The sequence below is a fragment of the Eptatretus burgeri genome, chromosome 8, assembly GCF_056783735.1.
Source record: "Eptatretus burgeri isolate ZD-2024b chromosome 8, Ebu_testis_v1, whole genome shotgun sequence".
NCBI classification, from domain to species: Eukaryota; Metazoa; Chordata; class Myxini; order Myxiniformes; family Myxinidae; genus Eptatretus; species Eptatretus burgeri.
The window spans coordinates 72,203,708-72,218,693 of NC_140968.1; the positions used below are offsets into that span (position 1 = coordinate 72,203,708).

The 14,986-nt window shown below is 46.5% G+C and overlaps 1 protein-coding gene across 1 annotated transcript in view; it reads left to right on the plus strand.

The window, feature by feature from the left end:
• Positions 1-14,986, plus strand: part of LOC147022025 (uncharacterized) — a 233,652-nt gene that overhangs the window by 134,586 nt on the left and 84,080 nt on the right. Inside the window, exons 33-35 of the mRNA XM_085892576.1 lie at positions 7,749-7,847; positions 10,270-10,377; positions 14,789-14,842. Coding sequence (XP_085748702.1) covers positions 7,749-7,847; positions 10,270-10,377; positions 14,789-14,842 — 261 coding nt within the window. The remainder of the gene's footprint in view (positions 1-7,748; positions 7,848-10,269; positions 10,378-14,788; positions 14,843-14,986) is intronic.

A 14,986-nucleotide genomic window follows, 5' to 3' on the forward strand; every position in this document is an offset into this window, starting at 1 on the left:
ATATATATATATATATATATATATATATATATATATATATATATATATATATATATTATGCCTCCACTAACGAAGTCGCTGATGTCCACTAACGAAGTTGTCATCATTAACAACATTTTCAAAGGTACACCCGTCTGTGCTAATTACAGCGCGGCGACATCGCACTGTTATATAATTGGCTATAATGTCCTGTGTCTTCTGTCACACTTATTGTTGGGTGTGATGTGGGCGGAGATTGCCGGGTGGATTGTGGGCGGAGATTGCCGGGTTGATTGTGGGCGGAGATTGCCGGGTGGATTGTGGGCGGAGATTGCCGGGTTGATTGTGGGCGGAGATTGCCTGGTGGATTGTGGGCGGAGATTGCCGGGTGGATTGTGGGCGGAGATTGCCGGGTGGATTGTGGGCGGAGATTGCCGGGTGGATTGTGGGCGGAGATTGCCGGGTGGATTGTGGGCGGAGATTGCCGGGTGGATTGTGGGCGGAGATTGCCGGGTGGATTGTGGGCGGAGATTGCCGTGTGGATTGTGGGCGGAGATTGCCGGGTGGATTGTGGGCGGAGATTGCCTGGTGGATTGTGGGCGGAGATTGCCGGGTGGATTGTGGGCGGAGATTGCCGGGTGTATTGTGGGCGGAGATTGCCGGGTGTATTGTGGGCGGAGATTGCCGGGTGTATTGTGGGCGGAGATTGCCGGGTGGATTGTGGGCGGAGATTGCCGGGTGGATTGTGGGCGGAGATTGCCTGGTGGATTGTGGGCGGAGATTGCCGGGTGGATTGTGGGCGGAGATTGCCGGGTGGATTGTGGGCGGAGATTGCCGGGTGCATTGTGGGCGGAGATTGCCTGGTGGATTGTGGGCGGAGATTGCCGGGTGGATTGTGGGCGGAGATTGCCGGGTGGATTGTGGGCGGAGATTGCCGGGTGGATTGTGGGCGGAGATTGCCGGGTGGATTGTGGGCGGAGATTGCCGGGTGGATTGTGGGCGGAGATTGCCGGGTGGATTGTGGGCGGAGATTGCCGGGTGGATTGTGGGCGGAGATTGCCGGGTGGATTGTGGGCGGAGATTGCCGGGTGGATTGTGGGCGGAGATTGCCGGGTGGATTGTGGGCGGAGATTGCCGGGTGGATTGTGGGCGGAGATTGCCTGGTGGATTGTGGGCGGAGATTGCCGGGTGGATTGTGGGCGGAGATTGCCGGGTGGATTGTGGGCGGAGATTTCCGGGTGGATTGTGGGCGGAGATTGCCGGGTGGATTGTGGGCGGAGATTGCCGGGTGGATTGTGGGCGGAGATTGCCGGGTGGATTGTGGGCGGAGATTGCCGGGTGGATTGTGGGCGGAGATTGCCGGGTGGATTGTGGGCGGAGATTGCCGGGTGGATTGTGGGCGGAGATTGCCGGGTGGATTGTGGGCGGAGATTGCCTGGTGGATTGTGGGCGGAGATTGCCGGGTGGATTGTGGGCGGAGATTGCCGGGTGGATTGTGGGCGGAGATTGCCGGGTGGATTGTGGGCGGAGATTGCCGGGTGGATTGTGGGCGGAGATTGCCGGGTGGATTGTGGGCGGAGATTGCCGGGTGGATTGTGGGCGGAGATTGCCGGGTGGATTGTGGGCGGAGATTGCCGGGTGGATTGTGGGCGGAGATTGCCGGGTGGATTGTGGGCGGAGATTGCCGGGTGGATTGTGGGCGGAGATTGCCGGGTGGATTGTGGGCGGAGATTGCCGGGTGGATTGTGGGCGGAGATTGCCGGGTGGATTGTGGGCGGAGATTGCCGGGTGGATTGTGGGCGGAGATTGCCGGGTGGATTGTGGGCGGAGATTGCCTGGTGGATTGTGGGCGGAGATTGCCGGGTGGATTGTGGGCGGAGATTGCCTGGTGGATTGTGGGCGGAGATTGCCGGGTGGATTGTGGGCGGAGATTGCCGGGTGGATTGTGGGCGGAGATTGCCGGGTGGATTGTGGGCGGAGATTGCCGGGTGGATTGTGGGCGGAGATTGCCGGGTGGATTGTGGGCGGAGATTGCCGGGTGGATTGTGGGCGGAGATTGCCGGGTGGATTGTGGGCGGAGATTGCCGGGTGGATTGTGGGCGGAGATTGCCGGGTGGATTGTGGGCGGACATTGCCGGGTGGATTGAGGGCGGAGGTTGCCGGGTGGTTTGTGGGCGGAGATTGCGGGGGGGATTGCGGGCGGAGGTTGCCGGGTGGATTGTGGGCGGAGATTGCGGGCGGAGATTGCCGGGTGGATTGTGGGCGGAGATTTCCGGGTGGATTGTGGGCGGAGATTGCCGGGTGGATTGTGGGCGGAGATTGCCGGGTGGATTGTGGGCGGAGATTGCCGGGTGGATTGTGGGCGGAGATTGCCGGGTGGATTGTGGGCGGAGATTGCCGGGTGGATTGTGGGCGGAGATTGCCGGGTGGATTGTGGGCGGAGATTGCCGGGTGGATTGTGGACGGAGATTGCCGGGTGGATTGTGGGCGGAGATTGCCTGGTGGATTGTGGGCGGAGATTGCCTGGTGGATTGTGGACGGAGATTGCCGGGTGGATTGTGGGCGGAGATTGCCTGGTGGATTGTGGGCGGAGATTGCCGGGTGGATTGTGGGCGGAGATTGCCGGGTGGATTGTGGGCGGAGATTGCCGGGTGGATTGTGGGCGGAGATTGCCGGGTGGATTGTGGGCGGAGATTGCCGGGTGGATTGTGGGCGGAGATTGCCGGGTGGATTGTGGGCGGAGATTGCCGGGTGGATTGTGGGCGCAGATTGCCGGGTGGATTGTGGGCGGAGATTGCCGGGTGGATTGTGGGCGGAGATTGCCGGGTGGATTGTGGGCGGAGATTGCCGGGTGGATTGTGGGCGGAGATTGCCGGGTGGATTGTGGGCGGAGATTGCCGGGTGGATTGTGGGCGGAGATTGCCGGGTGGATTGTGGGCGGAGATTGCCGGGTGGATTGTGGGCGGAGATTGCCTGGTGGATTGTGGGCGGAGATTGCCGGGTGGATTGTGGGCGGAGATTGCCGGGTGTATTGTGGGCGGAGATTGCCTGGTGGATTGTGGGCGGAGATTGCCGGGTGGATTGTGGGCGGAGATTGCCGGGTGGATTGTGGGCGGAGATTGCCGGGTGTATTGTGGGCGGAGATTGCCGGGTGGATTGTGGGCGGAGATTGCCTGGTGGATTGTGGGCGGAGATTGCCGGGTGGATTGTGGGCGGAGATTGCCTGGTGGATTGTGGGCGGAGATTGCCGGGTGGATTGTGGGCGGAGATTGCCGGGTGTATTGTGGGCGGAGATTGCCGGGTGGATTGTGGGCGGAGATTTCCGGGTGCATTGTGGGCGGAGATTGCCGGGTGGATTGTGGGCGGAGATTGCCTGGTGGATTGTGGGCGGAGATTGCCGGGTGCATTGTGGGCGGAGATTGCCGGGTGGATTGTGGGCGGAGATTTCCGGGTGCATTGTGGGCGGAGATTGCCGGGTGGATTGTGGGCGGAGATTGCCGGGTGGATTGTGGGCGGAGATTGCCGGGTGGATTGTGGGCGGAGATTGCCGGGTGGATTGAGGGTGGAGATTGCCGGGTGTATTGTGGGCGGAGATTGCCGGGTGGATTGTGGGCGGAGATTGCCTGGTGGATTGTGGGCGGAGATTGCCGGGTGGATTGTGGGCGGAGATTGCCTGGTGGATTGTGGGCGGAGATTGCCGCGTGGATTGTGGGCGGAGATTGCCGGGTGGATTGTGGGCGGAGATTGCCGGGTGGATTGTGGGCGGAGATTGCCGGGTGGATTGTGGGCGGAGATTGCCGGGTGGATTGTGGGCGGGGAGGGCCAGGTGGATGGTGGGCGGAGATTGCCGGGTGGATTGTGGGCGGAGATTGCCGGGTGTATTGTGGGCGGAGATTGCCGGGTGGATTGTGGGCGGAGATTGCCTGGTGGATTGTGGGCGGAGATTGCCGGGTGGATTGTGGGCGGAGATTGCCGGGTGTATTGTGGGCGGAGATTGCCGGGTGGATTGTGGGCGGAGATTGCCTGGTGGATTGTGGGCGGAGATTGCCGGGTGGATTGTGGGCGGAGATTGCCGGGTGTATTGTGGGCGGGGTTAATGCGGAAGAGTGACGTTTTTTGTGCTGAATCGTTTTCTGTGTGATGCCGGAAGTTGATTTTCTGAGCAGGAAGTGATAATCTTCCTGTTCCGTTAGTTGTTGTCACGCAGGGTTGAAACTCGTTCTTCATTGTTTTTCACCAGAAGTGTATTTAAAACGTCTTGTGGAGGTGATTTCTTCCTCTTTTTTTTGGTGACAAGTGGTTATTGCAGCGCACGGCGACATCGCACTGTTATATAATTGGCTATTCTGTCCGGTCTTCTGTCCGGTCTTCTGTCACACTTATGGCCGCGTATGTCCCTTTGATCTGAGGGCTATAAATAGAAATTTGTCCAACGTCACAACTCTTCCCATCATGCATGCTAATTCACCGTGTCTACATTTAAATTATATAACTGCAAAATTGTTTCATCATTCTTAACCTAGACTTTACTGCCCCAGCCACGCTATATCAAAGTATTCGCTTCTTGTTTTATCTGTTTTTTCTGCAACCGCTTATCCGATTAACACAATTTTCAGCACAGGTGCGACTACTCATGTAGAATGTTTATATGATAATTATGATGTCTTAGGTCACGTAGTGTGGCAGCCATGTTGGAAAAAAGGAAAAACCTTGGATCTCTGTATCTCCGAAACCGCTACATGGAAAAAAAATGAAACTTGGCACATGTGAAGTTCTCCCCATGGGAAACAAGGGTGATTTTTTGATGATGTCAAAGGTGGCTTCGTTATGATGCCATAATTGCATACGCCATACACTCAGTATGAAAATTTTTAAGGGTCATCTATGGCTAAATTGTATTTATTGATGACTGATGGGGAGCGGGGGGTGGGTTTATTGACTCATCGGTCATGTGGTTCAGCAGCCATTTTATTTTAAGATAAAAATCTTCAAATATCTTCTTCTCCGAAACAGCAAAACAGATGGAGGTGAAACGTTACAAGTATGACCGCCGATCCATGAGGAATAAAAAGTTCTCCACCTTTGACTTCATAGATCACATGGTTTGACAGCTCTGATTTTTTAAAAAAAGAATAAGCCTTTAAAAATCTTCTCCAGAACAGCTTGACAGATCGAAAGGAAAACTTCACTCACATGTTCCACATGTCCTGGGGATACCAGGGTGTTCACAAATAATGAATTGGTCACATAGTCTGGTTGCCATGTTGGTTTGAACAAAAATTATTTCTCTTGAACCACTTCATCAATCGACATGAAACATTGCAGTTATGATAGAATCGTCATGGGAAATATGTGTTTCACATTTCAACCTAATCCGATGTATGCCTGGTGTTGGCTTAATGGTTAGGGTGGTGGGCTTTGGATCCTAGGGTCCTGAGTTCAAATCCTGCTCAACTGTGGAATGAATACCAGGTGGGGTTAACTTGGCCTGTCATCCTTCCAAGGTCAGCAAAATGAGTGCCAGCGTGCTGGTATCCTGTGTCACAGTGGTGACCCGTCCAGGATTGTGCCCAATAGCCAAGGAGACTGCTGAAGTAGCACCAACACTCTGCACAGAGTATGGTCCCATTCTCCTCTCCGAATCAGATGCATGTTTTGGCAGTCAGAATTATTTAATATTTTGAATCTGGGTTCATGGATTTAAATCAAACTTGGTACAAGTATGTATAATGATGTAGTCATGTGGGCACACACATATTTGGCAACATCGCGACATCAAAGAGTGCCCTAGTTTTTGTTTGGTTCTAGAGCCGAAAGAGAAATTATACTAGATTTTGCATCTATTGGTAAAATAAGTGTCTGTTTGTGTGCGTGCGTGCGTGCGTGCGTGCATAGGTGTGTTATATCCATTGCCATCGCTTGATAATTGTATTAACAGGAAAAGGTAGGAGTTCAACTCTTCTCATCCGCGGATATTTCTCATATTTCCGATATTTCCGTGAGTTCAATTTTCATTCAGGAACAGAACATTTTTGGTTATCCATTTTTAATTTGCCATTATTTCCTCTAAATTCTGAAAATTATATTCAAAAGACGATTTGAATTACACATGTCTCGCTAGCAACGGCAGGTTAAAAGTGCTTGGCAAGCATAACCGAGTAACTGAAAATCCACACACAGCGCATGCACAAAAGGTCTCGTATAGCATTCATACATCATTTCGTATGAAATGTAATGGCCACACTCTTTTTGACAAGACTCAGTAACGTAATGGTTGGAGCGTCTGTTCTTGTTCTCGGTCAGCATTTCTAGGAGGACAACGAGCTGAGTCAAACTAAAGACTAAAAATACGACCACTGGACTGTAGCTTATCTGGGCCCTGGCCTAATGTTGTAACCCAAATTTGATAGTATTCTGACTGATGGGTCAGGAAAAGAAGATTTTTGAAGGAATTTTCATGACCGCCATTTTGACATACTTCTGGTCATGTGATCAGCATGATTGCAATTTTTTATGCCTACCCTGGCCTAATGTTTTAAATCAAATTTGGAAGCCTTCTGACTGGTGGGTTTGGAGAAGAATTTACTAAGTCGGCCATTTTGACCTACTTAAAGTCACGTGACCGGAATGAGCTTTGCAATCCCTGTTACCAGTCAGGAGCAGAACCTTGCTGCCAAATTTCAGCCGGATCAGCCCAGCGGTTCGGCCGGAGAAGTCGAACAAAAAGGAGACAGACAGATGGGCACAATGATAATATCTTATGTGGGATTCCAATTCCAGATAAGCTAAAAATAGTACCTGTTGCTTCTTTACTTGATGCTCAGCATTTAAAAGGATCGAGCACAGAAAATCCCCATGGGCTGGCAACCATTATGCAGTAAGAGCAGCCTGAGCAAATTGCAAATTCCTGCTCTAACCTAAAGGGGGCATTGCATCAGGCGACATCTGAGCAATGATGCAAGCCAGTAGTCACATGCTGCACTCAAAAGAATAGAATAGTGCCAACTAGTTTGTAAACAAAGGGTAGTTGCAAAATCCAATTTCCGATGAACATTTTCATTGCTTTTTATAATCCATCGATTTATACATTGCACTTTACTCACCTGTCTACCAGCATTCGCTGATAAAGGTTAAAGATACCTCTGTCTCTTTGCAAAGAGTACGCTATTGTTACCGGCATGCCGAACAAATTCCAAGTCCCTGCCCTGATGCACAGGAGCACTGCATCAGTATCACAGCTGCATCTCAGTGATGATACATCATCATGCAGAATTTGTAATTTAATCCCACTGCAATACACATACTTAATGATGACTATATTTATTTCGTTTGTTAAGATGATGAAATAATTTCCTTTAGATGATATTTTGGGGAAGGTCCAGTTCACTGTCAAATGCAAGGTGATGGCTGAATTGAAGGTCGAACATCTCCAATAAGTTTCCTTCACTAAATTCACTTTAAGCACATGGCAGGGGGAAACAAAGTGGTTTCTCAAACACATCCCTCTATGCTACAGATATGCACAACGTCCATTTGGATGTAGAAATTCCCAATGATGGAATGGCAGCCTTGATGTTCAAAGCAGTTTCGTTTATACACATCAAGACTGTTAAGTGCGTTTTCGTCCTGGTTGCCAGCCCAATATATGCAACCAAATGTGATTTTCATCAACACGGGAATTTGAATCTGCCACGGAGTACAAACTCACTTGATGTGAAGAATGTATCATGGCCACTGCTCATTCCTATACTGTTTTTATCTTTCCGCAGGGATCACGTGGTGAGCCTGGGGAAAGAGGTATTCCTGGCCCGATTGGACTTCGTGGAGTTGTGGGTTTTCCGGGCTCTGCTGGCCAAGATGGAGCCAAGGTGTTTGGCATTTCAAGGGGAAATTACAAGTCATATTTTGCAATGAATATTATGCTCTGGAAGAGTGTGTGACAGTTCCAACTTTATCAAAAATTTGTTTGTTTGGCAATCAGTTGTTCCCATGTAAAATAGAAAATGTAAATAGCCAGGACAGCAATACTTAGAATTATAATAATACGTGACACAGAAATCACATTTATTGCTAATAATGAGATGAGAAAAAGACACATAGAAAAGGAAATGTGGGAGGAGGAAAGAAATGAGCCGGTGAGTATGAAAGAGGGAAGTGAAGGGGAAAGGATAGAAGGGAAATTTATGGGTAAGCAGCAGGAAGGTCAACAAATTCCTCCATTTTGCATACACAACCGGAAAATGGGCCTTTTTCATTTTTATTTTGGCTGCCTGTGATTGTTTTGGCAAGACATTTTATTTCACACAAACACAATCTTTACAAGGAAATACAAGAGAGGTGTATTTCTCATTAACCTTGAAAGAAGCTCAGTGATCTCACATCCTTTTAAACCTATGATACTCAAATTTAAGAAGTGGAGAAGTTCTGACATATCATTACATTGCTCACTTTCAATCAATCGACTCTATACTGTATATACATATATATATATATATATATACATATATATATATATATATGTATATATATATATATATATATATATATATATATATATATATATATATATATATATATATATATATATATATATATATATATATATTTTAATGTACAGGGTGAGGGCCTCGGAAACGGCACCGATATTCTCGGGTGACATTCCTGATGTTGGTCGGCCAAGAGTGGCCTACTCTTTTTCGTGAATTCATATTCAAGACTGATATGCTGTCTAAATTTTTTCACAAACCTTTGAATTTAAGACTTTCTGGGTGCTTTCCTTGTTGCAAAATGTGTGCAGAACAGGCACCTTCTCTGTCAGACCAAATTTGTCCAGAGATAGTATTCTACAGAAAATGACTTTTCTTCGGGTGTTCACGACATGGCATGTGAATGTCACAGATTCAAGAAACTTTGCAGATACAGTACACTCTGCCTTAACTCAGTTCAGACGTACTAAAAATTGAAATCGATTGAATGAAAACTGCGAAGGTTATTAAACTTTTCCTGGCGACCACTTCTTTGGGGTCATCTTGAACGATACTCTTTACAGAGAGTTGATGCTACCAAAGCAGTTTATTAGTACTATGTCTGGTTGTAGCAGTTCCTGCTACCCACCCCTGCCTCCCTGCCCCAGAGGGTGGGATTGCCCAACTCAACACACCTACGGTGGGTAATTTAAAGTGGGGTTATTTCCACAAAGTGATTTTCTGGAACACACTCTACACTTGAAAAAATTGGAATAAACTGTAACCATATTTGGCCTTGCTGGACCATACTGTAACGTTTTTGTGCTATAGAATGCAACAAAAAATCGAATTTTCCACAAAGTACAGTAATGTGTTTTCTGGGACACACTGCACCCAAAAAATTATTATTGGAACATACTGTACTCGTATTTGGCCTTGCTGGCCAACATTGTAAAGTTTTTATGACGTAAAATGCCAATTGATCAATGTTGAAGTTTTTATTTCACACACACACACACACACACACACACACACACACACACACACACACACACACACACACACACACACACACACACACACACACACACACACACACACACACACACACACACCTACAAACCTACACACCTACACACCTACACACCTACACACCTACACACCTACACACCTACACACCTACATACACACATACACACATACACACAATCATCGACCTCTCAACTATAATGGATTTGTAAACCCATGTGCCACACCAGATAAGTTACCTCTTGCTCCTTCAAAGGGATACCGTCCAAAATGTCAACATTACTTTGTTTTCCATCGCAGTGAGAGAACCTTTATCAACCTTTACTTGATAAAACCTATCCTTCGAATTATTCACTTACAAAGAAAGATTTGACAAAGTCAAGGATTCCTCTAATTGTGGAGACAACATGGTTACGATCGCAAAATTAATTATTGGAAATTCATATTAGGATGAAAAGTTATAATTTGGGCAATTAATGATCTGTAGTTATCAGTTTTTGAAATTAAACTTTCATTTTGTTTCCTTCAGTCAAATATTCACCATGTTGTAAATTATCAGAAGTAACTGTTAAAATAACACTCACTTGTCCTTTTTTTTTAAACTCGCCTTCCATGAACAAACATATACACTGAACTGCACAAGCAAACTTTGTTTCAACCTCATTTTTCGAACAAGTATGATAATGCTGTTTGACACTGATCAGATTTAAGTTTATGTATTTTAAAAAAATGAAGTGTTCAAAACAAAAAATATTTTTCAAACAGAATATTTCACTCCTCCCCTTCCACCAACCAGGGAGATCCAGGGCCCACTGGTGTTATGGGTTCTCCAGGAACACCTGGTCTACAAGGAATGGAAGGAGAGCGTGGACCAGCTGGACCCCTTGGTGTTAAAGGTGCAAAGGTAAGCCTCCAAAATTTATTATTTATGACAATGGTACATTCTACATACTGCACATACTACCTCTGCAGTGAAAACTAGGAAGCATCTCAAAATGCAAAGCCTGTCTGTGTCTGCTTTGTACTCAAATTAATCTTGATGAAAACAATAGCTAAAACAAAGTAAAATCTATTCATTATTTCTCCATATTCTCAAAAAAAAAGGTTTGTTGAAAATTTAATGACAAAAGCTCAAATGTAGAAAGGGACACATTTTCTTAAAAAAAGAACTCTTATGGCCTGGACGCACGCACGCACGCACGCACGCACGAACGCAAGCACGCATGCACGCACAATTGCAAAACCCCATTTCCTGCTGCATGGCAGATGGGCTGAAAAGGAAAAAATTCAATAACGACTCCTTACTTTGTATGCACATTGAAGTTAACAGCCATTTTAGATGAGTAGGGTGTTGTCACATGACCAAACACAGTGCCAGTTGAGATAGAATGTTGGGAAATATTATTTCTTTAGAAGTAATTTTGTTGCTGTCATACAAGACACATCTGAAAATAAATAAAATAAGATGCATTACTTTTGTACCAATCCTCGTGTATCACTCCCTGCTATAATTTTTACATTGATTTGAAAACTTGAATGAGCAGTGTTGCGGCATACATTGCAGGTGTGATGTTTCGCCAGATAAACATTGTTTGGATAAACTGCCTTTGGTTCTTTTGTCCTTTATTATGCTTTGACGACTTACTTTTTGGATGCCGTACAATTTTCACACAATCTCCACCAAATCTTGCATATGTGTTTGTTGTACCCACCGTAAAGCTGGGGGGGGGGGGGGGGAGATGACTTGCCATTGCTTCCAAAGGGAGCGAGTGTTTCCAGGATAGAAAATACAATAATAATTTAACTCGTATGATAACTATTAATAGGAACCCAGAGTCTATCATGATATTGCAAATGCCACCTTTTGCATTGATGGGACCACTCTACAGCCTTGGGGAATTTGATGGAACTGGAAGCACCCGCTCCCTACAGGAGCCGCCAAGGGGGTCATGTCATTATATTTATGCCTATTTTACTCCAAAGGGTCCCAGGATTACACACCCAAAAAATCGTTGCGATCGGTTCAGCCGTTTTTGCGGTACCTGGGAACAGACAGACGGACAGACGGTGAATTACAGTAAGATGATTTGCAAAAGGAAATGAGGTTATTAATTTTTCGATTAATTCTGCTGTATAACAATGCATCAGGACAGACAGCATAATGCAGTCGCCTTTGAGCTGCCTATCCTGGGTTTGAATCTTGGCCCAGCTACAAACTGTCATCCTTTTGTCTCGCAGGCAAAGTGATTCATCAATGTGTGTCCCGTTCCTCGGATGGACGTGAAACTGGCGTCCTGTCTGCTAGCATTAGTTGATAGACATTAAGGATCCCACGCTGTCCTTCATGAAGAGTCGGTGATTTATCGCTGGTACCCTGGCTGAAGGCCCAATTCTTGCCTGGACTGTAGATAGGAGATGGTCTGGTTTTCTTGGAGGCTCTTTGACACCAGGTTAAGCTGTTAGCTCTCTGAGAATGTGGTTGCTTTCTGGGTAGCAGGTTCTGCACTTTAAACAAAATTGACCAGGTAATCCGCATCTTACATGTGAATGGCCTTCTTTGGGGATGAGGATTAACCAGCACATTATAATGCACCTTTCAGGGAACTTTGTTTGGAGCTAAGGTCTGGCAATGTACATTAATGACTTCATCCCACAACACATGTGAATATCTTATCAAGGAAAATTTCAATCCAACATGATTTTTTTTTAAACCCATTATAAATTAATTAATTACTGTAAATTTTTTGTGTTATAATGCCACAATAGGCCAAATACAAACCTCTATGTCCAAGGCAGAAGTTATCTGACTTGGAGTTGATGTCAAGGCATATATAGACATGATATTGTTATGGAAATGGCCCTTCATATTCTACTAAATATAGGATTAGCCCAGATCCCCCATTAAATGCATGTTTAGCCAGGTTGTTCGGTAATTTGACGTTACATGTGTGTCAGGAGGTGTCACAGGCTATTATTTGTTTGTGCAGTGGTGGTGGATCGAGAGATCCTTCTCCTTCTTTCCTCTCTCCGGGCGAGACTCCGCCAAGCGCTGAGAGGGGGAGTGGCCAAAAAGAGGAAGTGAAACTAAGGGGAGGAGTTTGTCGGCTTCGTAAAGGGGCGCACCCCAAAAAGACAAGGTGAATAAGAACTGAGAGGACGGAGTTGAGCAGTCAGGTTTCGAGGCGAGTGAACAAAGAAAAGCCAGTGGTGATTCTGCCGGGAGAGAAACTGGACCTGGGCGTGCCGGGTCTGCGTTCTGTGGCCTGGAGAAGCGAGTCAGGGCCGAAGGAAAGGCAGGGAAAGGACTGCAGGAGGTCTGTCTGCCCTCGGCTGGATGAGATGACTGGTGGGAATCGTGATCTGCTGTGTAGGGGACGGCTGTGTCTGTCTGCGATCTGCTTCGTGAAGGAGGCCTGGTGAACAGGCCAGGCCTGGACTTGTATGCTGGACCTTGCGAGAAACCAGCTGAAACCCATCGTCGATCTGACGGTCTTGTGCCGTCGACCTCGCAGGGTCTGAATGCGCGAGAGTGAGTGCGTGAGGTCTGCGACAAAAGTAGGACGAGCTCCATTTTGCCACGCGGCGTGCTCGAGCTTGGGGGCTCAAATCCGTGGACATCTGCTTGTTACGAGCGACATTCGTGCTTTTGACACTTTCCTCTCGTCCATGAAACATCACCAAGTACTCTGTCTTGTCTGCATGCTGTCTATGTCTTGTCTGCATGTTGTTTAAGGTATATCTCGGTAGGGACCCCTTCGAAACCCGTAATCCATAGTTCCCGAGTTAAGAACGGGTTATAGATTGATAAAAACATTGTCGTGAATATTTTGCTTGTGTTGTGTTCCTCGATATTCCCCAATAAATCTGGCTGATTCGTATGAAGTTGCTGCTTTGGATTAATTTGTGTCGCGTCGAGGAACAATCGGTTCGATTGGTATATAAAACGAAAATGGTTACAGACTGGCAGAAAACGCTCGGCATCTGACAAAACCAGTCTGTAACCGGGGTCTATTTCTCCAACTGGTAAGGTCCAGGGGTACGTTGGTATCGCGATTGAAGACGCGTGACCCGAGGCCTGTGCCGAGCCAGCCGGCGTTATAAACCCCGGAGACGGCGGTGGTGAGGGTGGCGCCGAATCTGTAACGTTTGGCTATCGAGAGTCGGGTGCGAATCCCGCCACCACTGAATCTGTATCAATATGAAGGCATATATATTCTACATAAAGATAAATGCTGAAGAAAAGCACACGTGCACAATGAATAGAAGGTGTGAAAGTGAGAACACATGGGTGGGGGAGCATGTAAGAGGCCATTCCTTTCACATATACAAACCACACCCACTACCTTTTCACTGAACGAGAATACCAGGATATATTGATGATGCTAACACAGATATATACAGTATATTACAGTTACAGCCACTGGTACCGAGTGCATTATGAGGGGGTTAATCCTCGTTTCTCCTCGGAAGAACCAGACCTGGGGCCACTGCTCACAATTAACTTTGTTAATTGTGCTTGACAACCACGAACGCCAATCAGTTAACCATGAGTTCTAGAACCCAGGGATACTGCCCCTATGTTTTTGTCTGTCTGCAAGAACATGTCCTTTGTCTGTCCTTGTCTTGCATTGTTAAATGAGCATACAGCAGTAAACACTGATCTGCTTGTATGATCTTCTAATATCAACACTTGCTTCATGTTACTGTTTCCCCAAGATTCAATTCAATTCACTGTGTCGATTTGTTCATTATTATATGATGTCCATGTTATCCAATAAATGTACATTGATGTCTAAATCCTAATACAAGTACAGTGAAATTTTATTTAAGACTCCTAAGAAATTTCAGCCCTTTTGGTGGGCAATCCTGTTTTAACAAATTAATTTTAACTCGGTATATCAAAGTGAAACACGAGGGAATGCTATTTAATTTTTTGTGGGTGGCACAATAGAGGTCCTGATGTTATTAATATTCAACACGTTGACCAACTCACGGAGCGTATCTGTTCATTATAATGACCTCCTATTGTATATGTAAATGCTACAGACAATGTATACAATAAAAGAGAACCAACATTGAACTCAGCTTATTACCTTTTCTGTGGGGTGACTCATGAGTACCACAAACTTCGAGTTGACACAGCAGCAGCACAGAGCTTATATTAGGTTGGAATTTTATTTGAACTTGACATTTTATTTGCAAGCAACAAGCATGCCTCTGATAAGCAGTTCTTGTGTTAATTAAATAATCCATATATGATGTCTCTCAAAAACCAATATCTAAAATGAATGTTTTTCTCTATCTTGCTTCCTTAGGGAGAAATGGGCTTCATGGGGGATGATGGACCACTGGGAAAGGTTGGACTTCGGGTGAGTCAATGACCATCGTGGTATTAATTTATAGTTTTATTTTCTATTCTACATATTTCATCGTGCAGCCGAGAGCATGGTAAAAAAAAAGCTTTTCCTTGTACTCTCATTAGAAGGATAGGAACCTCAGACGGACATGGAATA